Source organism: Dreissena polymorpha, chromosome 1 (genome assembly GCF_020536995.1).
Source record: "Dreissena polymorpha isolate Duluth1 chromosome 1, UMN_Dpol_1.0, whole genome shotgun sequence".
NCBI lineage: Eukaryota > Metazoa > Mollusca > Bivalvia > Myida > Dreissenidae > Dreissena > Dreissena polymorpha.
In genome coordinates, this window is record NC_068355.1 from 60511624 (window position 1) to 60536413 (window position 24790).

General features: G+C 35.3%; 1 protein-coding gene across 2 annotated transcripts in view; it reads right to left on the reverse strand.

Moving 5' to 3' along the window:
* LOC127882330 (chromodomain-helicase-DNA-binding protein 1-like) overlaps positions 1 to 24790 on the reverse strand; it is a 61482-nt gene that overhangs the window by 2335 nt on the left and 34357 nt on the right. The window contains exons 14-24 of one of the 2 annotated variants that reach the window (XM_052430902.1): positions 24519 to 24633; positions 23937 to 24088; positions 20137 to 20216; positions 17679 to 17887; positions 12007 to 12105; positions 10806 to 10877; positions 9613 to 9723; positions 4858 to 4966; positions 4351 to 4418; positions 3674 to 3850; positions 218 to 291 (exon numbers count right to left, since the gene is read on the reverse strand). In XM_052430902.1, coding sequence (XP_052286862.1) covers positions 218 to 291; positions 3674 to 3850; positions 4351 to 4418; positions 4858 to 4966; positions 9613 to 9723; positions 10806 to 10877; positions 12007 to 12105; positions 17679 to 17887; positions 20137 to 20216; positions 23937 to 24088; positions 24519 to 24633 — 1266 coding nt within the window. Of the gene's footprint in view, positions 1 to 217; positions 292 to 3673; positions 3851 to 4350; positions 4419 to 4857; positions 4967 to 9612; positions 9724 to 10805; positions 10878 to 12006; positions 12106 to 17678; positions 17888 to 20136; positions 20217 to 23936; positions 24089 to 24518; positions 24634 to 24790 lie in introns of those variants that run through there. The other variant, XR_008050509.1, reaches the window with a different exon arrangement.

Sequence of the window (24790 nt, forward strand, 5' to 3'; positions counted from 1 at the left end):
AATATATGAAGCCAAGTTAGTGATATATAGTGTCTTAGAGTATGTATACACATTTTTATATTCAATGTGTTGGGAAATTTCTCTCTTAAAACAAATGTATCAAAAATGGATTTTAAACGGAAAACACCAGAAACAGAAAACGACATATTTTGCTCCAGTCTAACTTATTTGTGTGATTGCGTGTCCCACCCACCGGCTGGAAGTGCATCAACCTCACCTTCATAACGCTAGTTTGCGAGACAACCACGTGCGTTGTCTCCTTGGTGACACTAGCCGTAATATCGCCGTCAAATGTGGGTAGCGTTAAGGAATCATCAAGTACAAAGAATAAAACAGCTAGACAAAAAACAACAGACTAAACACAATATTGGAATTCAGACGTGATGCAGGTAATTTAAGTGTATACATACGCTCTTACATCTGTAAATAACTTAAAAATTTCATTGTGAAAAATAGCAAAATAATAATTATTCAAAAATAAGACTTGTATCGCATACCTTATCTCTAATAAGCAAATCTTCAAGAAAAAACGTACTTAATTTTGTGAAATTTCTGTTTCACCAAGTTTTTCCGGTGGCCGTTTACTAAAAAACAGCTAGAAAAAAACAACAGACTAAACAAAATACTAGAAATCGGGAGTGACCCGGGATATTAAAGTGTGTAAATACAATCTTACATTTTCAAACAGATAAAACGCTGATAAATAACGAGAATAAAATATCAGAAAATGTAAAAAGAGAGGCACAGTGATACGAAATATTCAGTGAAAATTTGTTCATACTATACATACACTCACAATGTACTTTTTGGTTCCACAAAATATGGGCTTATGACTACTCGTTATGAATTTGACAGAAGTTAACACTATTTGATGTGTGGTACCAATAACTGTATACCAATATACAAACAAAATAACACTCCTGACCCATTAAACTATTAAAAATATGTTTGCATAAAGATTATGATTTATTAAAATCGTGGATCTTATCAAGCCTCTGTTGTGCTTTTAGGAAAAAACATGTATCATCGACTTAGGGTTGTAACTAAATTACATATTCAAAAGTTTGCATCATGCAGCAGTATTAAATATGCATTTGATTTTAAATGTGCGGGGTTGTTCTTTTAATCCTTGTTACTTGTATCATAAAAAATAATTTCTAATATTACAGCTTTGTTAGTAAACTGATTTAATAATGTAAAATCGTATAAGCACACTTGAATAAACTTCAGAAATCTAAAGCATTCAACAGTATATTGTACTATGGCATATACTTTAAGAATATAAATTATTACATTTCATGATCTGTATTGTCAGAGTGCGTTCAAACACCATGGTGTTTCAGAAACAATTGGTCAATTATGGCATTTAAGCACTCTACTTAACAGACCGACATTAATTGAGTCGCCTTCTGAGAAAACTGGGCTTAATGCATGTGCGTAAAGTGTCATCCCAGATTAGCCTGTGCAGTCCACACAGGCTAATCAGGGACTACACTTTCCGCTTTTATGGTATTTTTCGTTTAAAGTCTCTTCTTCACGAAAATCCAGTTAAGGTGGAAAGAGTCGTCCCTGATTAGCCTCTGTCTGTCGGTGCGGACTGTACGGGCTAATCTGGGACGACACTTAACGCACATGCATTATGCCTAGTTTTCTCAGAACACAACTCAATTGTTGAAAAAATTGACCAGGGTATCTAGGTTACAAACCCACTTGACTAAGATTCATACATGGCGTTCATACTGTCAAGATGGACATTCTCCTAAAGTATAAAACAAAAAAAACGTCAGAGACGGGTGATGCTCCCAAAAGTTTTTTTTGTCACAATATTGCACTATATATTCAGATAAATGGAAACATCTTGAGGGCACAGTAGTTGGGGGGGACAAGAATTTTTTATATAAAATTTCAAAGGGCCATAACTCTGTGAAAAATCATCCGACCATAATTGGCTGATAATATGCACATCTCCTCTTGGTAGTGAAGCTTCCCATAAAGTTTCATTGAATTCAGGTCATTAGTTGCTGAGAAATAGCCTGGACAAAAGTTGTGCACGGACGGACAGACAGACAGACGCACACACGGACAGATTCAACTGGGCATAAATATTGCCAAGACAAACAGATCTATTATGACTTAGTTTCATACACATTAAGTCTAAAATGTGGCCTCTAGAATGGTTAAAAGATTCTTTTAAGATATGACATTGCTACCTAGTTTTCAAACACATATGACTTAGATTCAAATTCAAGTCAATACCTGTATACATGTATGTTTTTACTTCTTTTCCACACAGTGTCCTCCCAAGTTAACAAGCAATATTCATGACTATTTACTTTCATCTCATCATTTGTCAATATCAGTACATCAATTAATTAATTCTCTATTCAAATGAGGAGAGAAAGTATATTGCGATGGCTTATACACACAATCTGATTAAAGTTACTGCCACAGCATGCTATATTTGCATTGTAATTAGCAAAGCTGACTTTATCTGTTAGGTGATAAGACGAGTTCAAAACCATGAAATGTATTTGCCATACGGGGAAAAAGTCCTAGTGACTTAATTAGTACTTGATTGGCATGCTATTTCATTTATAGCACTTCATGACCATCTATTAAATTGTCAATTTTTTGCAACAAATTGCATTCAGTTTTATAGCCTCCTGCACCTGGATACCACGTAACATACAATATATGTTTTATATAATGCTGTTCTAATCATATATACTCATAATTAGCTTTCAGGTTCAGATTATACATAATGAAGAAATCCAAATGATAATACATATAGATGTTCATCATAAAATTAACTATGACCTTGTGTGTGTACATGCATTTTGGAATTTGCGAGGTTCTTTCGCGCATGAGTCATTTTATGTTTTCTTCTTATACTATACTACATACAAGTATACAAATACTAGTAAGGAATGGATTGTTGAACAAAGAACACACATAAACAAAGGCTTACCTATCAGATATTTTCAAAATAGTGACGAATACCTCCTTCCAAAGAATCATTTAGTAATAGTGACGAATACCTTCTCCCAAAGAAGCATTCAGTAATTAATACCTCCTCCCAAAGAAGCATTCAGTAATTAATACCTCCTCCCAAAGGAGCATTCAGTAAGAATACCTCCTCCCAAAGGAGCATTCAGTAAGAATACCTCCTCCCAAAGGAGCATTCAGTAATTAATACCTCCTCCCAAAGGAGCATTCAGTAAGAATACCTCCTCCCAAAGAAGCATTCAGTAAGAATACCTCCTCCCAAAGGAGCATTCAGTAAGAATACCTCCTCCCAAAGGAGCATTCAGTAATTAATACCTCCTCCCAAAGGAGCATTCAGTAAGAATACCTCCTCCCAAAGGAGCATTCAGTAAGAATACCTCCTCAAAAGAAGCATTCAGTAAGAATACCTCCTCCCAAAGGAGCATTCAGTAATTAATACCTCCTCCCAAAGGAGCATTCAGTAAGAATACCTCCTCCCAAAGGAGCATTCAGTAATTTGAAGCAAGTTGTAATTATCATGTTGTTACATGCAAATCTAAAGGCTGTATATTGAAAAGTGATTTTTTTTTTGTCAGACTGACAGACAGACAACTCTGGTGAATCAAGAGTTATCGTTCTTATTTATTTGAGGAGTACAAATACTAAATCACAACTCAGATAAAAGGATATGCAACAACATAGCGTCTGTAATGTTTGTACTGGTCCTCTAAGAGTGAATCCTTATGAATATAAACCACACATCCCGTGAAGATATTCAGTAGCCCAGAATCGTCCTTACTGGGTTTGCTAGAACAACCACTCGAAGAAGGTCTGATATCATCGCTGTTATTTGACAGGCGGCTTACTGTGAGACACAACAAAGATAAACTATTCCAAGTTTACAGAAACTTTACATGTACCTGTAAAAAAATACTAGCTAGCTGTATTATTCTGATAAAGAAATCCATTTTCATATTAAACGCTTTCTACTGTCAAATATTAATCAAATCATTTGTAAGGACATAGATTCAAATTACAAACAAGTGATTAGTCCATGAGGGATACCCCTATATAGCACATATCAGATTAAACACAAGATCATATAATGAATGTCATTTTTGCCAAAGATTGTATATAGAAATCCTTGTAAAATAGTTAGTCACTTTTACAATAATATTACAATAACGTTAACTCTTTCAGTGCTGGAACCAAATTTTGAAGGCCTTTGCAAACAGTTTGGATCCAGATGAGACGCCACGTAAATTTCCCAGCATGCAAAGGGTTAAAGAATCTTTGAAACACAAAAAAATGCCTGATTTGCCTCATTTTTCCATGTAACAAAAATAGGCAAGCTGTACCGCTTACCTTTTACTTTTGAAGCATTTCCATCACCGTTTTCTTTGCGCTTAAGGTGTTTCCGTGGGTAGTAGTATCAATCATAAGTGAAGAAAGCAATCATAATATAAAACTTGAAAATCGCTTTTGTACATAATACATGTTATTTAACTTTTGGTATTTCAAGTAAATGTGCCAGACAACACGCCATGAAGCATTTGACAAAAAAAATATTCATATTCAACATTAAAAGTAAAGTGAAAGATAGTCATGTAAAAAGACATGTAAAACACAGGGGTGAACTTAATGAGGAGCACTTAGATATAAGCGAGAATTAAATGTTTTTGGGGCAAATATAATCACATTTTTGAAAAAACAAACAGATGAGACAAAGAAATTACAAATTTTCAATACAATGAGTCAAAACAAGGCGTTCAGTCATTACTATTCTATTAAATACATGTAATTCTGTTGCACGAGTATCATTTTTCATACACCCCTTGAAAACAAAGGCAGGGTATAATGTACAAAGGATACATATAGGTCGGTATTCCCTTTGATGCAAGGTGTTTCTTGATCAGCTTCTCCGTCCCGTACCAGTTGAAGGCGGGAGTATCGTGGCCAATTCGAGGCAGATGGACAGACGCTGGAAACATTGATCAACAATTTGCTCCTAGTGAACATACAACTATCAAATAAAAATAAAAAATAGTTGTGGTATGTCAGGACTATACCATAATTCCTTTTTGAAAACATTTAATCAATTCTAAAATCATGTTTTTAATGTAATTTGCATTTGCAATAACAATATTATATTGTATATATGTATAAGCATTTCTGTAGAAAATGCCCTGTTGTTGAATAATGCTCTGCCATTTTACAAACAGTTATATTATGGCCTAGATCATAAATAATATTGAATGAAACTCCATTTGCTGGTCACTGGCAATTTACAAATTATGCTTTTATTGCTTTAATCGTACAAATCTTAAAACTGCTGCATGCTTATCAAAGAATTGGATTTGGCAGCGACATAATTATGAACATAAAGCATTCATTTAAAAAACAAGAGCTGTCTCCATAGGATGACAAATTCTCCCAATAAACGCTTTGATAGAAGTTATTAGCATTTTCCGAAACCTAAACGCATATTTCAAAACCTAAACGCGGACCCTTAGTTCAAGGTCAAGGCCAAAGGGGTAAAAATTTGTGTTCGTATTGAAAGGCCTTGTCCATATACACATGCATACCAAATATGAAGGTTACATCTGAAGCCACATAGAAGTTATGAGCATTTTTTGAAACCTAAACGCAAAGTGTGACAGACAGACAGTGCGATCAATATATGCCCTCCTTTCGGGGGCATAAAAAACAAGCATCCGTAAGCAAACATATTGTCTATGATCAATGTTCTTGAAACTAAACCAGAGAGGAAACTGAAGCCATTCCATCAATTAATGAAACATAATTCAAGAACAAACAGAAACATAAACACTCAATTAACACTCATGATCAAATGTTTTATAAATAATTCAAAATATTAACAAGAAATATAATCATTGTTAATTACTTGCAATACTTTTAGCAGCGTCAACAGTAACATAATTTTAAGATTTAAATATATTATGAGACAAACTTTAACTATGTGAAAATTGTGTGAAAAACAGTTTGAAATATGAAGCAGAGAAAGGGATTTTTTGGAAACACATTTTGTAGAGTCATCTGTAAAAAATTGTTAAACTCGTTTGTTTGTATTAAATGATTGCTGAATTATAGATGATGCTATAAATAAGATGTGTGAAAAGTTTGGTTTTTTTAACACCTGAGAGTTCAAGGAACTAAACTGTTCTCAACATGTAGAGTCCAAAAAGTCTTACAAGTAAAACAGCCACGACATTTGACAGCCTTTTTTTAACAAACCACAATCATTTTCGAATTCAACAAAAAACTTATTTATGTTATGGGCAAGTTTCATGTTGAGAGGGTCAAAATGTGACTCCAAGTGTGTTCAAATAGTTTATTAAAGCCACAACTGAAAACTTCCTTGCTTATAGCAGGGATGTTGTAATGGACCAGAAACATATACTAGCAGAGAAATCATGAAAACAAAGGTTCTGACCAAGTCTGGGCTTACATTGCCCTTTGCAAAATTAGCGAATTTTAGAAAGTAGATGGGACAAAGTCGTGAATTTTTACAAAGTAGCCAATCAGGCAAAATACATTGTCTTCAATAAAACTCAATTGAACAGTTAAAAATATAACAATTTCTATATTCTACAGTAAATTTGTCAAAAGAAAAAAAATGACATGACCAGTCCTTCAAGTTCCATAAAGATTTTGTTAGCAAATAGGACTTCTTGAGTGTTAAACAGGCTTTTTCCTTAATTTGACCAAGTGACCTTGTTTTTGACCCCATATGATCTTATTTATCACTCTGCTGATATATCATTGGGACAAATTATCAGACCAAGTCTCATGAAGATTGAGCAATAAATGTGAACATTAGAGCTCACAAGATTTTCTTTCAATTAAAGCCTTTTATTTTTGATCTTGTGACTTACTTTTTTCATTGGAACGAATGTAAAGACAGTATTTCATACAAATTGGGCTATAAATGGGGCCTTTACTAAGTACACAAGCTTATTTAATTTGATTACATGGATGAGTTTTTGATCCCATGTGACCCAGTTATGTACTTGGCCAAGATATCATTGGGATAAATGTTCTGACCAAGGTTCAGAAGGTAAGGCACCACATTTGGCTTCTAGAGTGTCAACAAGGTTTTTCCAAGTGTTAAACCCAGGTTAACCCATTTTAAACTCAACTGAGATACTATAGGGACAAATGTTCAAACCAAAGTGCATAAAGATTAGGCTATAAACGTGGCCTCATGAGTGTTCACAAGGCAAATGTTGTCGTGATGAATGACAAACAAAAGACAATCACAAAAGCTCACCAGAAGCATGCTGTGCTCAGGTGAACTAAAAAGTTCTATAAAGACATTTTTCACTTTAAAAGCTGTAGAAGTAGAAGGAAATTACTATTAATTAAATGCAAATAAAGAGCCATGGACAAACATCGGTATAATTGATTCACAGTGCACAGTGTATTGTATATCCTCTTTTAATGAACAATGGAAAATGCAATTGTTTGAATGTTGTTTAGAATTAGGGAAAATACTGTCAAAAAGCTATTTTTAAGTCAAATTAGAAGATTTACAATGCTGAAACGACAGAACTTTATTATAAGACAGAACTGTAAAACCAGTTTGATAAAAATGTTGTGGCATTATACATTCAATACGAAATATGATTCCATTAGAAACACCATTACTGGTAACAAGATTGTCGTGAGATTATGTTTTTTCTGCTTACATATGCAACATTGATGTCTTGACAAAACTGAAAATAGACGCTTAGTTGGATTGAGCAAAAATTATGTATTCCTATTAGAATAATTGTTGTGCTTCTTACTAATGCAGAAAGTCATGTAGGTGTAAAAGTGTCACACTGCTAAGTAGTTGATTGAAATTAAGTGCAAGAGTTTTATTGCATTTTAGTTTATTCATTAAAGGCCAGATTAATTATCAGCAAATACTAAATTAAGCTGATATTCCTAGGTATTTCCAAGGCAACGATTTGCATGGGGATACTTCTGACTTCATTTCATTTTGTTTGTGTGATTTTTTTTTTGCTGTTTTCAACACAATTTTCATACTTTGAAGGTAGGCTGGTTTTCCAAAACTAAGTACCCCTGGCCCCCTACCTATGCCAGTTACTTACAACTGCCCTATTTGAATAATAGGAATGGGGACAATGGCTGTACAGAGGATATTTTAATTTATCCTGTCACATGCCTTTAATTCAGCCCGATAACCAGGTAACCTAATATCCCAAAAGATATTAGGCTAAATGACCATGTGACCTTGAATATCCGTCAGTTGCTGTCCACTCATGCGCACGCCTGTACTATTTTCTATTTAAAAAATATACTTGTTTTCAATTTAAAAAATTACAACATACGTGTAAAGTACTGTTTGTTTAAAAATTTATTATTTTAACAGCATAATTTTGTCTTCGTGTATTGAATTAATAACTATTGACTCGATTTCTGTGTTGTTTAACAAGACGGAAGCTAGCCTTAGCATTTTGCATGACGTGACGTCACAATGTTTTTGCTGCGGCGTGTTTTTTTCCCATATAAATATTTAAACACAAAATACTGGAAAACTATATATTTTAGAAACATTTCAACGAATGTTGTAAATGTGACAGGATAAATAGAATAATAGGTTGGTGACGTGGATTCAGCTCACCCGATAACTTCCTCCGACTTGCCAAATAACCATTCTCCATCAAAGTCACCAACCTATTATTCTCTATATAATCTCACTTTAAATGCTTGTTCTAGATGATGAGATATCTATTTGAACATCCATGGTTTCATAAATAATATATGTGATTGCATGTATACTCCCCCAATGCTTTTGCTTTCTATGCTTCATGGAAGTGGCCCTACACCTGCTGTCTGTTAGTTTTATGTTTCTCTGAATATGATAGAGTCTATATAGTGCTTTCAGCAATGTTGGCATAATTATAGGAGTAATAAAATTCCAGAGTTAATATCAGATGAGAAATTCTTGTTATCTTCCAAAAGTCTTTTATGTAACGCATGTAAAGAATTGTCAATTCAATACAGAACAATACAGACCACTCAAAAAATAAGCCTAAAAATGATGGTCAATTCCTAGGAAAGGTCAATGCAAACCTGTGCAGTTAATATTAAACTAGTTAATATACCATAGATATATGACTTTGGTCTGCTTCTGAGACTTCCCAACAGCTGTTACAAAGTAATGCTTCATTTTTTCAATGAAATTTGTAGCGCAAAACAATGAAATTCCAAGTGCTAACTATATCAGGCTAGCACTGGATAAATGGATTTTTATGCATGTGTGTTATTTGTCATACCAGATTAGCCAGTGAAGTCTGCACAGACTAATCAGGGAAACACGTTCTGTCTTTATGATATTTTTTGTTAAAGGAAGTCTGTTAGCAAAAAATTCAGTCTAGGCGGAAAGTGTCTTCCCTGATTAGCCAGTGTGGCCTGTACAGGCTTATCTGTAATGATGTGTTAGGCACATGCATTAAGCCCTGTTTTCATCGACTGTTGCTAATTTATGGAATTCTTTCCTCAAAACTTTAAGATTCAAGGTCTTCAAACCAAAACACACGCTCATTTGAAGTAATTCTCCACTTCAGTAGTTTTACCTTGAACTACATGAGTTAGTACCTTTCAACTCCTGTGCCTTTCTGTGGACCTTCTCTAAGCCCTCCCTGAGTGCTGGCAGCTTGATACCTGACAGGCGGCCATGCTTATCACGGTGCTGAGCGATGATCAACGCTACCTGAGAGAAATAGATGTATACAGTATAAAGAGATATTAATAAGCATCAAAAACAGTAGTTTGTACAAATCCATGAGTTTGGCCATCAAGAAAGGTTTTAATTTTTTATTAAGTAATTTAATAATTATTTTTTTCGATCCCAAGCAAGGTCAACATGAAAGCTCCCAAAATGCAAAATTTCAGAACAATACCCCAAGCTATTGAGCGGAAAGTTATTTCTATTTAAGAAAGAGTGCTCCTCAGTTTCTGATCCCAAATAGAATCAGATGATAGGTATATATTAAGCTACACCTGTGAAGATTTCTGGCGAACATAACGATAGTAAAAAAAATAAAAAGGATTGTCAAATTCGTTGAAAACCTGGTAAATAAAGATATCTCTCTTCCTGCTCAAACTGAAGTTTCATTTGTTTATATTTGGTACTTAAGGATGAAATCTAATGACAGGGTGTCACATCTCTAACAGTGCAAAAAGAATTAACAATACAAACAAGAGTTCCGCCATCAGAGACATATGCCCCCCCCCCCCCCCCCAAACAGGGCTTTGAACAAGTGACCCAAATTTCAATAGGGGTCATCTACCGTCGTAGGCCAATGCACATGTGAAGTATCAAGCTAATTGTTCAATTCGTTGACGAGTTATTGATCAGAAACAATTTTCACACCTATTGTGACAGTATCAAGCCAATCGGTCAATTTGTTGACGATTTATTGATCGGAAACAAACTGGTCTACTGACAGACCGACCATTATCCAACATAACAATATACCCCCTCTTCTTTGAAGGGGGGCATAAAAAATGAATACATGGGACCCACTCTGTGAGAACCAGGCTGAATTCATGTACGGAAATGGTTGTCTTAGAGACATCTTTTCAACAGCAAAAAATGCATAAAATATTTTTTTAAATAAGAAAGTATCATTTGCCTATAAGGTCTACTCAGGCTATTCAGGGATGTTAATTAACGAACATGCAATAAGCTGAGTTGTTACAGAGTGCAGCTTATATATTTGTCACAGCCAAAAATCTGTTAGATTGAAGATTCTACATTCAAAAGTCCAAAGAATACTGCAAATGACCTACCCAGCTATGTTCTGCAGAGCTTCCTTCTTTATCCAACGAAATCACATGACAATCACCCAGGGCCAGGTCTGAAAATGAACATTAATTGACAGCTTCAATGAAATTAACAACATCTACAATTTCACAAAACCATTAACAGACAGACAGATTGATAAAATCTTAAGTTTAACTAGTTATCTTTAACACAACAGAATAATAAAAAATATGCTTACGGTTTTTATTGCTTACCTTTCACAAAAAAGTAATACTTTGATTGATTTAAAAAAGATCTAGTACTTCTCAAAATAGTGACAAATACACGCTGATGCAGTATGTAATCAGCAAATTGTAACAAACACAAAGTGGGCCCAAAAGCATGGCCAGTTTTGACCCCAAGGGTTTTTATTTGAACACATATTTTAGAGAACCACAATTTAATATTAAAAACCTTAAATTAAATTGTTTAGCCATGTGGTTTCAAAGGCAAAAATATTTTTCTATAAAATTATGCAATCTTTTTGACCCCATGGGTGTGGAAAGTTTTGATCCAAGCACCACAATTCCATGAAACTAAGTAGAAGGAAATTATGCATGATTAAATGGATTAAGAAACAGACAGACAGAAATGGTGGTTCCAGTGTACCCACCTTTATTTCGTATCTTGCAGTATATATGGTTATGATAAAAATTGAACATACATTATTATAATAAACAAATGGAAAATAGACCATTTCATATTTAAAACAAGCAAATTTGTTGAATTGATATTCCCCGCAAATATGCTTCTGGACACAAAAGTTATATTTGACACTCAAAAAAATCATTTTTTCAAGATACAAAGGGCGATAACTCCGTTATTAACAGATGGTGTACAATGCCATTTGGCGTGCATCATCCTCTTATTGATATACATACCTATACCAAGTTTCAATAAAATCCGCCAAAGCACTTCCAAGATATGGCTCCGGAAACACACTAAAAGCATTTTTTCAAGATACAAAGGGCCATAACTCCGTTATTAACGGATGGTGTACTATGCCATTTGGCGTGCATCATTCTCTTATCCATATATATACTCATACCAAGTTTCAATGAAATCCGCCAAAGCACTTCCAAGATATGGCTCCGGACGGATGGACGGAAAGACAACGCCAAAACAATATCCCTCCGCCTATGGCGAGGGATAATGAGTAAAAACACAACTGACAGCCTCAGTACCCTTCATCTGCCCGGCCAGTTCATACTGCTCCTCAGGTATTGTACTTCGAGATGAAATGGCAGTAAATATGCCACCCTTCCCCCACCCACCAGAATCATCTGAAACAAAATTATGTTTACAATAATTCAACATCAAGGGCATTAACAGCTAGTTTGCTTGTAAAACGATTAATTTTAGAAAAATTTAACATCACAGAAATCCTTTGTTTTCAGACCATCAGAAAAAAACATAATTATTGTTTAGTTTCTGTGCACGAAATATTAAGTGTCGCCTCGAGAATATATCAAGTAAATAAATATCATTGAAACAGAGCATCGCTAGTGTACACTGGTATTCTCATGGCATCCTCACTAATAGTTATGTAGTGACTATAAATATTAAGTCAATTTGAGACTGCTTGCTGAAGCATTTGAGTCGTTATATTACCCATCAATAATTGATTGAGGTTTATTTGATTAACTCAATTGATACCGGTATATGGCAAAAGCATAAAAAATAATATCAAAATTTATAAGATTAAAATCTATCTTCAATTTTACTTGGCAGAGTGCTATTTCTTCTTGAGAGAAAGTTTGTGGTAAGGTAAATTAAAATAATTTTAAGGGGCCTTTTCACGTTTTGGTAAATTGACAAAATTAAAAGTGTTGTTTAAAATTCGCAAATTTTCGTTTTAGTAATGATATTTGTGAGGAAATAGTAATACTGAACATTTACCATTCTCTAAAATATCCATTATATGCATCTTTTAACGAAGTAAAAAACTGAAAATTATTACGCGTTGCAACACGAAATGATGGAATAATTTGGAAAAGTTCTGTTGTTGACGTTATATTTTGTGATACTACGAGGATTGCTTATATAAAGTAAACAAGAAACCGTCGGAGACAGGTGATGCACCCCAAAGGTTTTTTTTGTCACAATATTGCACTATATATTCAGATAAAAGGAAATGTCTTGATGGGCATAACTTTGGACAAAATAATACGATGGATGGTTTAGCAACTTAAAAATTTCAAAGGGCCATAACTCTCTAAATAAATCATCTAACCAGAACCCACAAATAACATGCCCATCTCCTCAAGGTAGTTAAGCTTCCCATAAAGCTTCATTGAATTCCAGTCAGTAGTTGGGGAGAAATAGGGTCCGTGTACATACCGTCTTTTCGTTTTTCGTTTTGCATTCGACAACACGAAAATAAACGCATTTTAGTTCATATTCCGATTTTCTTATAACCGAAACAAATACAAAAAACAAAGAACAAATTGACTTATTTATATCGTTTTTCGTTTTACTAGTTACAAAACAAAACACGAAACGTGTATGTCTATTTCTATTTCGTTTCAATTTAAATTACAAAAAATTCAATATTTGAAAATTGAAACAAGGCGCCTGCTCTCATTTATCATTCTTGATTTGATAAAACGATACACGGAAAACGGAAAACGAGGGGCGTTGCGCAGCTTTATTTGGATGATAACTCATGATTAATCTTAATGCGCAGTTTCCTCCCTTTGAAACTATTATTTTGAATAATAAAATGTTCACTATGTATTATAGAGAAAGAATAGACGAGTCTTGGCACAGCTCTTTTTGGCAAGTCTAATGGAATACTGAATAGATCAACAGTAAAGTTATATAACGATACCAATATAAATGCCTGCTTTTGTTTCAAGTCATTGGATTTGATTTAATGTATAAAATGCATTACAATAAGCATTGCACAATAAAATTTTTTTGTTCGGCGTAGCCTTTCTCTTCAAGTAATAAACAACAATCGAATTATTTACTACACTGTATTCATATCTGTTTAAGAAATGAAATAAAAATCCACATTATTGCTAAACATATACACATGTACATTCAATAAGTATGGTGAATTATTCCTTAAAGCATGCACGGCCTCATAAAGCCCTGTTATGGCACGTCGTGTGCCGTCCTGGCTCATACACTTCGGGTTACTGGCTGGCGGTGGGCTCTCATACCAGGTGTCCATGCAGTTCTTGCATTGAACCAGTAATTTGCAACAAGTTGCAAATGTAGGGTGCGACACTGGTCCTGAATGTAACAATTTATGTTGTTATAAAGCTATCGGTTCACGCACTGAGTTCTTTTTAAATTTTATCAGCATGATTATATTTGGTGCTCCCGTTTTAGAATAAAGAAAATTTGCTTATAACAATTATAAAATTATTTGAAACTCTTTGCGAGATCACATCATTCAAATAACAGAAAAATCAACCCTAAGTATAGAACATTATGTCAATGGATTTGATTTTATAAGTTACAACTTTGACGTTGCTACAAATTTATTTATTTATTTTTAATAACGTTTTTGTTTGGTGTACAGATTTGTCCAATTTGTGAAGGACTGTTAAAATGAACTGGATGAGTATAAAACGAATAAAATAATACAGTTTTCGACTAATTAATGTACTTTAACAGATCATGCTAGCGAACGCTTGATGGCGCGCTCCTCATATATATCATTGATTCAGCAAAGCATACACGTATTTTTACAAATGAAAACACTTTTCTATAATGGCATTCGAGTTTCATTTAAGGAGACAACCGAGGTCATAAACAGAACATATTAACGAGTGCAAGTAGATTCTATAGGCGTGACGCATGCTATTCGCCTTCTTTAAGTAATGTAACGTTTAAAGGAAAAAAGATTAAGCGGCGTTATAATATCATTGGAATGTACATATCTTGTTAGCAATAACTTAATATATGGCGCTCTTTCAGGAACATTAAATATGTTGCTTAATAAGTTATTAAATTGGTACATTTATTAATTATATTTAAGTTAATTTCATTTTCTTCAAGCGCAAAGCTGTTTCATATAAGGTGTTTGGTTATAACTCTTGTTTTAGAGCTACAATCACTAGACATATCACAATGCAGTTGTTAAATGCACTATGTATTTGTTATTAATCGAACGAATTGGAAATTATATATTAGACACTTTACCGTTCCATAAGATTAAAACATATTTTATATATTTATTCTCCTTTCGTCCTGTTCTTTCTTTCAAAAGTGGCTGTACTAAAACAACTTTGACATTTTATTATGTAAGGTGACGTTAAAAGTAAAACATAGGGACATTTTAGCAGCCGCCGCCGATCTAACAGGTAATAAAAATAGGAATACGGGACTCAGGGGACGGGGTATTGCAGCTCTTAAAATGAAAGGAACACCCCCATGATAATAGGATTAAAACAAGTTTGTTTTTTTGTAAAATAAGAACTGAATTTACATAGCATAGGGGCAAAGAACAAGAAGTGTCATAAGAGGCTAATTATAGCCCTATCTAATCGGCTGGATCGGCATGAAATACCGGTACGTTGGAAAACCGTTCGATGTCAAGATTATGATCATTTCAAATAGGAAAAAAACACTACCTTGAAAAACAACTGAAAATATCCACGTCTCTGTCCCTTACGGGCGTGTCTTTACCTCCACGAAAAAAAGCACGTAGGAAGCCATACTTATGGAAATAAGTGATAAAGTATTATGTAAGGGAGAAAAATACGCGCAAAAAGCCACAATGAATTACCTCCCCAAGACAGCGGTACATCCCGCAAACGCCACTCGTTTTTTGTTTTTCGTATACCGTTCTTTCAAACTAAGAACGGTAAACGGGATCAAACAATCTGTTCCAATTTTCAAACATTTATTTTTGTTATATGATTTGAAACGAAATATGAACAGGGGAATCAATTTCGTTTTTTTGTTTTATAATAAGTACAACGAAAAACGATATAAAGAAGTTAATTTTGTTTTCGTATTTTGTTTAAGTTTCGGTTATTAGAAAATCGGAATATGAACTTATATGCATTGATTTTCGTATTTCGTTGTTTCGAATGTTAAACAAAATAGGAAAAGATGATATATACACGGACCAAATAGCCTGGACAAGAATTGAACTATATGTACAGTTTATAGAAAATTTCAAAGGGCCATTACTCTGTGAAAAATCATCCGACCATAATTGGCTGATAATATGCACATCTCCTCTTGGTAGTGAAGCTCCCCATTAAGTTTCATTGAATTCGGGTCATTAGTTGCTAAGAAATAGCCTGGACAAGAATTGCACTATATGTTCAATGGAAAATTTTAAAGGGCCATAACTCTGTGAAAAATCATACGACGAGAACCGGCTGTTAATATTCACATCTCCTCTTGGTTGTGAAGCTTCCCATAAAGTTTCATTGAATTCCGGTCATTAGTTGCTGAGAAATAGCCCGGACAAGAATGGCACTATATGTACAGTTAATGGAAAATTTCAAAGGGCCATAACTCTGTGAAAAATCATCCGACCAGAACCCGCTGATAATATGCACATCTTCTCTTGGTAGTGAAACTTCCCATAAAGTTTCATTGAATTCCAGTCATTAGTTGCTGAGAAATAGCCCGGACAAAAATATTGCATGGACGGACGGACACACGGAAACATGGACGCATGCACGTACAGATGAAGCGGCGAATATATACTCCCCCCCAAATTTTTTGGGGGGAGCATAAAAATACATCCCCTCATAGCATGAGCATGGATGGCGGAGTGGTCTAAGCAGGAGACTTTTTACTCCAGGACTCCATGAGGGGTCAGTGGTTCGAGCCCTGTTGAGGGTTACTTTTTTTGTTTTTCTTAACTGTATTTTTTTTTTACTGGAGATTTTTAGGTCCAATGTTTTAATGTATCAGTATAGCATTTAATGACAAACTTCAATACATGTCAAAATATGTGAAGAGGCCCCTATAAGGTTTGTTTCTGAACATCTGGGCAAAATAATCTAAATTATGACACCAAATATTAATATTGCATTTTTATTACTTCGATGCGTCTTGTCAACATTAAAAAAATCCCAATTTTTCATCCCTATACCAGTATAATTCATGCCCTTTCAGCAATGTGTCTTTTCCATGGGTTAAAACAGCAATGCTTATAGTCTGAGAATTTTCCTTGTTAGGCTTATGTGTTGAAATGGGAATCGAAACTGTTTACCCCCTAGAGTCACAACTACTTGGATACACATTGGATATTTTCAAACATAACTTTCATAGAACATTTGAATTAATGGGTAAAGGCAAAATTACTTTTATATCTACCTACGAAACTTCAATTCAAAACCTCTCATAATTATAAAAATATGCTCCAGACAAAAATTAAGCACAATAATTACCAAAGGGCAATAATTATAAATATATGGAAATGAGGAGCTATGGTTCTTGGGCACCTTTTTTCCCCATAACCCTCTACTTTGGAAGTTTTATATTAATACCTCATACACTTGTCAAGATATGTCCCAAACAAAAGAGCTGGACAGTCTCACAAACAACCTGATTCAAGTTAAACCCCACCTTCTTCAATAATATGAGTCGTGTTCTGTGAAAATTTGGCAAAATGCAAGTGCGTAAAGTGTTGTCCCAGATAAGCCTGTGCAGTCTGCACAGGCTAATCAAGGACAACACTTTCCGCTGTAATGGTATTTTTCCTTTAAAGGAAGTCTCTTTTTACCGAAAATCTAGTTTAAGCGGAAAGTGTCGTCCCTGATTAGCCTGTGCAGACTTCACAGGCTAATATGGGATGACACTTTATGCACATGCATTAAACCCAGTTTTCTCAGTACAAGGCTCATATTGTGATATGGTATTAACTTAAATACCCTACCTGCACAGTGCACAATTATGTTGTTATGACAGTTTGTTGGTTTTGGTTGAGTCACGTCTCCACTGACATACAATATGTCTTTTCTGCTATTTCCATCATCATCAGCATCATCATCAAATGCATCCATATCTTCTTCATCTTCTTCGTCTTCACTTTCTTCCAACTCAACATTGCACGATTTATAGCCATTTGTTTTCCATAATTCATCTCTGTAAAACAGTGATTGAACTCTGTTCTGGGTACATATGCCAGTTGCCTTCTGATATTTGCTTATTAACAAGACAGTCCTATGAAGACTGGTTAAGTCAGGGGGTAGAAACTTAACATAGCAGAATAATATTGAAAGACAATGCAGAAACAAGAAGACTCACTTTTGGGGCATGTAAAAGAATGAATATATTATATTTAAACAAGCAAAATAAACTCATGATTACCGGTAAGAAAAAAGTATAAAATATCTCGTTGTTTATTGACAAACATCAATAACAAGAGCTGTCACCATAGGATGACTTATGCCCCGTATAAATGCTTGATAGAAGTTATGAGCTTTTTTCGAAACCTAAACGCAGATTTTGAAACCTAAGATCAAGATCAAGGTCAAGATCACAGGGGTCAAAATTTAAGTGCGTATGGAAAGGCCTTGTCCATATACACATGCATACCAAATTAGAAATTGCTATCTGAAGCGACATAGAAGTTATGAGCATTTTTCGAAACCTAAACGCAAAGTGTGACGGACAGACAGACAGACAGACGGACGGACGGTCCGATCACTATATGCCCTCCTTCAGGGCATTAAAATCAGTAAAATTATAGTGTTTGTCACACTCCTCATCAATAATTTGAAAAAATTTCTACTAATAAAGTCAAAAGCATGAATGGTTCAATGGTAAGGACTTGAGCTTGCCTCCAGATGCTCCTGACTCAAATCCCTGGGACAGAAATATGTTATATCCAGCTACTTCTCTTGCTAAAATACTTATTTAAAGCTTTCATAAATGTTATATATTTGTTTAAAAAAATAAAATTAATATTTTTTTATAAAATATAAAAATATGTGAACAAGTCCCTTTAAAGCATGAACAAGTCCCTGAACGGCATGTTAGTACAAAAATGAACAGTTCAAATTAAAGGGTCATACATGGGAATTTGAATATAGCACTTGCAAATAAAGAAAACAAACAGGTCAATTTTATAGGTTAAAATGTGTTTGAACCATATATTGAGGCATATGAGTCTTCAATGTACTTTTGACATGACCATATAATGAGCTGCACATACTTTTTGGAGTGTACTGTAATTACTCTAGGTTTTAGGACACTTAAAAATAATTGTTGTTCGTATCAGAAAATTAAGATACAAAAAATATTCAAAAATTACGAAAGTGTACGAAAATTTAGAGATATATATGTAATATTTATTTGTAAATTATTACATTGAAATAAAACCAATTTATAAATATGCAATAAAGTTATTGTGTTGTACTTTCCTTTCTCTTCTTAAAATAAAATGCAACTTCATTTATTTGCAATCTCTTACCTGAAATGGTATATGAAAACGTTATAAAAAACAACCATACTGCTTCCTGAATACAATATCATTTAAATGCTGTTGTTTGAAACAATTGTTTATTACCAGTTTACATGATAATCAAACCAATAACGCAAATATAATGGTCCATCACCCTCAGGGCATTATATGCCAGGTTTTATTACCTTAATCTGGCTGTAAACCTCCAAAGGGTCCCAGACAAGCGAAAACACGGCAGAAATCTAGTAAAATAGCGCTGTAAAATATACTGTCCGAAAAATTTGATTCATTAATTATGGACAAAAACCCTTATGTCCAAAAATATAGTCACTACAAATAATTATTTTGGCTACAAAAGGGGTGTCCAAAAACTTAGAGTGTTCGAAAAATAAGAGTAATTACGATATATGCTCAAATAACTATACTTTTTCTTTAAATCAATGATAATGAGCTTGTTAGTGTGACCGTGACTTTTGAGCTAGGGAGAGTTGTGTGTTGCATATAGCATGGAGATTGATCAAGTACCAGTCCAGACACATGTGTGAAGTTTTGAAAACTGCATGATTATTAACCCAGTTCTAGTCCCAACAAAATGTGCATAAACTTGGTTATTAAGGCATTGACGTAAACCTTGGTCAAAAGCAACAACCTGACTCCTGTCATTACTATTCAACCATTTCAGACTCACTCTTGGAAAACTGGGCTTAGTTCATGTGCACAAAGTGTCATCCCAGATTAGCCTGTGCAGTCTACACAGGCTAATCATGGACAACACTTTCTGCCAAAATTTTATTTTAAAAGACACTCCCATTTTAACCTAAAATTCCATTAAAGCAGAAAGAGCAGACTGCAAGGCTAATCTAGGTGACACTTTTCACCCATGCATTAAGTCCAGTTTTCCTAGAGCGATGTTCATAGGTCTACTGACCGTTTCTTCCTCATGGCCTGTGCTCTCCTCATTTCCTGCTCCTCTACCTCCTTAGCCCTACGTTTAGTGGCCTCTTCGCGCTACAAGCATACAAGCACATTTAAGTAAAGAATACTGGACAACATCTCAACAGAGACGCTATCATTCTAGAGGTGGGGGTTGATCCCTAGCCCAACTGATCAGTTTTTACGGATAATTTAGAACCCTATAAGATCTTGATCTTTTGTTCTAATCCTTTTTTGGAACAATGTGACTCAGTTGTTATTGTACATGCTATGCACATGTGCACCATGTTTGTTAGTGAAATAAAATATGTTTAAACTAAGTAACTAATTATTTACTACCACTGACAAAATTTCTGCTAGACATATGCTAAAATGGAAAATTTGACAGTGGATGGAGAAAGCTCACCTTCCATTTTAGTACCAAGAACAAAAGTTCATTTAGATATTAGGTCACATTTCAAATTTGGCAGGGTATGGACCAAAGCTCACCTGTTTTAAAAATGAGGACAAAAGTTCAGCTAGACATACAATGTATGCTCAAATGTCAAATTTGACAGGGGCTGGACAGATGCTCAGACCGCAATCTTACTTTCCAGGACAGAAGCATGCCTGTATATAATCAAAGTCCCATTCCACAAAAGCTAACCCACCTATTTTGGGTTCTGGGCAATATCTTTCTCAGACATGAGCTAACACCTGAAATATTTTATCACAATAAAGAAGCTGTGTTAGCAAGTGATTTATGGACAGAGTTTATACATGTAGTGGAGATTGTAATTTTATTAATGCAGAAAGCTTTTTCCGAGCGTTTTTGTTTGTTATTTTTCCTGATAGTTAAGAAATAAAGATGGCTTAACAATTAGGATCTTATGACCTGTTTCAAAGACTGAAGCCTTTAAAAGCTTGAATTATCCTCTACACTGTACATGTAACTTGTAAGGTGCACTGGGGGCTGACGAGGTCAAAGCGTAGTCCGTTTCGCTACGACGTCGGGTATATGTTTTACTACGAAAACATGGTGTAAATACACTACTTAATCAGGCGAGTTCCATATTTTCTGGTGTTTATGGATTAGAGAACGGAACATCCAGTAATGGTAGGTACTTATTTTCAATAACAAACTAATAACAAATGCGCATAGTTGCAACCTTTAAGTTTATTTTGAGCTAAAATCGAAATATTTTGATTTGAAGCAATGCATAAGGTGGTTATTCTGTTAAAATAGCCAATTACGGTAACTTAAATTAAATAAAACTACATTTTACTTCGATTCAGTGTACATTACACATTTTAAAGTACAAAACAGGTTACGAACATATATTTTAATTATGCAAATTCTTTGTTTCGAAGGAAATTACAAGTCGTTTTATGTAAAGGTTTCGCACAGAGTATGTATTGGTTGCGCAACGAAGTACAAATATAATGTATAGGTTGCTCAACGAAGTTTCTGTATCCATTTCTGGACATATCACATGCAGTTTTCAGTTACTGCAGACTGCCATTTCCCAGTGCAAAAGATGCCGTGCTTCACTGTGCGCATGAACATCCAAACGAAAAGGTTGAACCCGGTGAAAGCCTGCAGAGTCCCGGCAGAGCCCCGGTATACCGTCACTACGCCGGCACTCACCGGGGTTATACCGGCATCAGACCCCGGCAGAGCTGCGGCAATGCCCCGGTTTAACCGGGGACAACCGGGGCTCCACCGGGAAAGTATTCAAATGTTTAATACCTCCGGGATGAACCAGGAGTTACCGGGAAGGACCGGCAATAACCGGCTTGGCACTGGAAACAACCGGGACTGCATCGGGAACAACCGGGACGGTACCGTCAGAGCACCGATTTACTTATGTAACGTAGCTATAAAGGGACTCTGCGGGCATTCACCGGGGCGTTGCCGTAGCTCTGCCGGGGTGGTTTTGGGCCCCGGTGGAGCTAAGGTGCCGTCCCGGTTGTTCCCGGTACAGTCCCAGTTGTTCCAGGTGCCACGCAGGTCGTTGCCGGTCCTACCCGGTGACTCCCGGTTCATCCCGGAGGTATTAAACATTTTAATACTTTCCCGGTGGAGCACCGGTTGTCCCCGGTCGTCCACGGTTTATCCCGGTGGAGCACTGGTTCATCCCGGTAGGGCCCCGGTTCATCCCGGTAGATGCCTGATTACGCACTGGGGCTCCGCCGGCATCATAGTGAGACTGGGCCTTAACCGCATTGTAACACGAAGTAAATTTACCGGCCGTCATGTACGCAGTTAACAATAACCTGTGACAGAAACCCACTGCCACAACTTTACAACAATATATTGATTATGCAATTGCGGATTTGTGCCATTGGGGTCCTACTTTCCACACCTTACGGCTGTTACAGGTGTGGATTTTACAGGTACAATCATGTATACGAACATGAACTTCACCTCAAAATTAGTTGACGATTACCGATTTTCAAGAAAATCGCTTTGATATATACAATGTAAAAATCAAAATCCGTATGAGATAAATAATGATCGAAGTTGGAACATGGGATTTACTTTGACATAAGCAGTGTTTCGAGATAAGCGAGTTGGGAATAACGAGAATCGAATGTCATTTGATAAAGAGTACCGTATGCTGAAAACCTATCGTCGGTCTCTATCAAAATGAACGTATAAGGGATTGTCAAAAGGTGAAGATGCGTCATTTTTATTGAGACCGACGACATTAGGTTCTCGACTCTCAACTGTCATCTTATATATGGATTTTCGATTTTAATCGTTTCCTTTGGCCTAGTCGTGAATGTAATTATATCATAATAATGTGCATTACCATGTCGACTGTGCGCTTCGGATCATGTTGTGCCGTTGTTACTACCTCTGTCTCAAAGGAAACATCCAGCCACTCCATGACTCTGTATTAATTTTTTTTCTTCTTTATTTTGCCTTTGAGAGATAACCAATACGTCTTCTGTGAGAAACGCATGCACGCTAAAGCGTTGTCGTAGCGAGGCATATACGTATGCTGTCAGAGACATGATCATGCCTTATAATAATATGTAGCCTTTATTTCTGATAACTGGGTCACCCTACACATTTCTAAACACCCCAGTGGCTTAACAATACATAGATCAATATGGAAATTGTAAAATTGTGTCAATTAAACACAGTTGTAAACCTTAATTGCATTTTTTTAAAGTGAAACTTGACTTCGGTTTGATAAATCAGCGGTCTATTTCATGTTTAACCGCATAAACCAGACACATCTTGGATTATAATTTGATGTAACAGACCTATGAAATGACATTGTGCTTAAATTCAGAGTTTTGTTATTACAAAATCATAATCTTACATGTTTTAAACACAATTTTCGACTTATCCGTTCTCGATGTCATGTGTATTTAAACAATGTTTTCGTAGTAAAACATATACTCGACGTCGTAGCGAAACGGACTACGCTTTGACCTCGTCAGCCCCCAGTGGGTGTTTTAAATGTCCATGAAAGAGTGAAAATGTGGTCGACAAACCAATTCCACAAGCCTAGGATAGTTAATTTTAGTCAGTTTGAAAATTGAATACCTGAAACTATCAAATAAGTTCCTTTCTAAAAGACAGTATTACACATGTAGGTATTTATCTGAATCAATATTGAGATTTACCCCTCCTTCAAAATCTTCCAGATAGTACATGCATTACCATATACACACAAACATACTGATTTGCATTAACAATCACCATACATTAACATTAACTCAGCCTACAATCTAGCCTAAACATTAACCCACTACACTTAGAGTACTGAAACACTGAACATACTCAAACTCCTCGAATACCTTTTTCTTCCTTTCAGCAAGCTCTTCTGGTGTCAGTTTCCTGCGTGGCTGCCTGGAAACTTCTGGCAGTCCCCCCATGAACACAGAGGGCTGACGTTTGTTCCTGGATGGGCGGTCTTCCAGAAGGTTGCTTTGTAACTCCTCTTTACCTGCTGCCGAGTTCAAAGATCAAAATTCAATTTAATTATTTTCAATTATGTACCCATTTCTAAAAAGTAAGACTGCATCAGAAAGGCTCTAACAGATGAGTCCATATTGTTGCTATAACAAGTACTTTGCATACAAAAAATACAAAAGATTTTGAGAAAGTAGGGATTTTTGCTGTGACCTCTTGGTAACAAGGCAAACACCTTATTCATGTCATCATTACAAATGTTTAGAGAAACTCATTTTTTATGTATTGCATTTCAGATACTAACTTATAATATAACTGGTTGCTGATTTGCTTAATGGAAAACAACTGAGTCGGAAATAATGACCTATAATCATTTTTTTCATACTTAACCCTCCATCTAACCTTCTATATGTTTTAACCATCATCAAACAAAATATAGAAAAATATACACTTTAATGGACACTTACTTTCAATAAGCCTCTCAAAAGCATCCTTATCAGCGTCTGAAGGTTCCTGGATTTTGTAGTCGGTTCCCTCAAACACGTACATGCTCTGGGGTGCATCCTCTAGTATTCCCTCATCCTACATAACAAACAGAACATTGTACTACATAAGAATTTTTCAGCAAAAATTCTTCTAAAATGCATTTTCCTCAATGAAAAAGACAGTCAGACAATGGGTCCAACTCACATTTACTCCTGCCTCAAAACCTCCCCTATTTTGACTCCCCCACCCACAT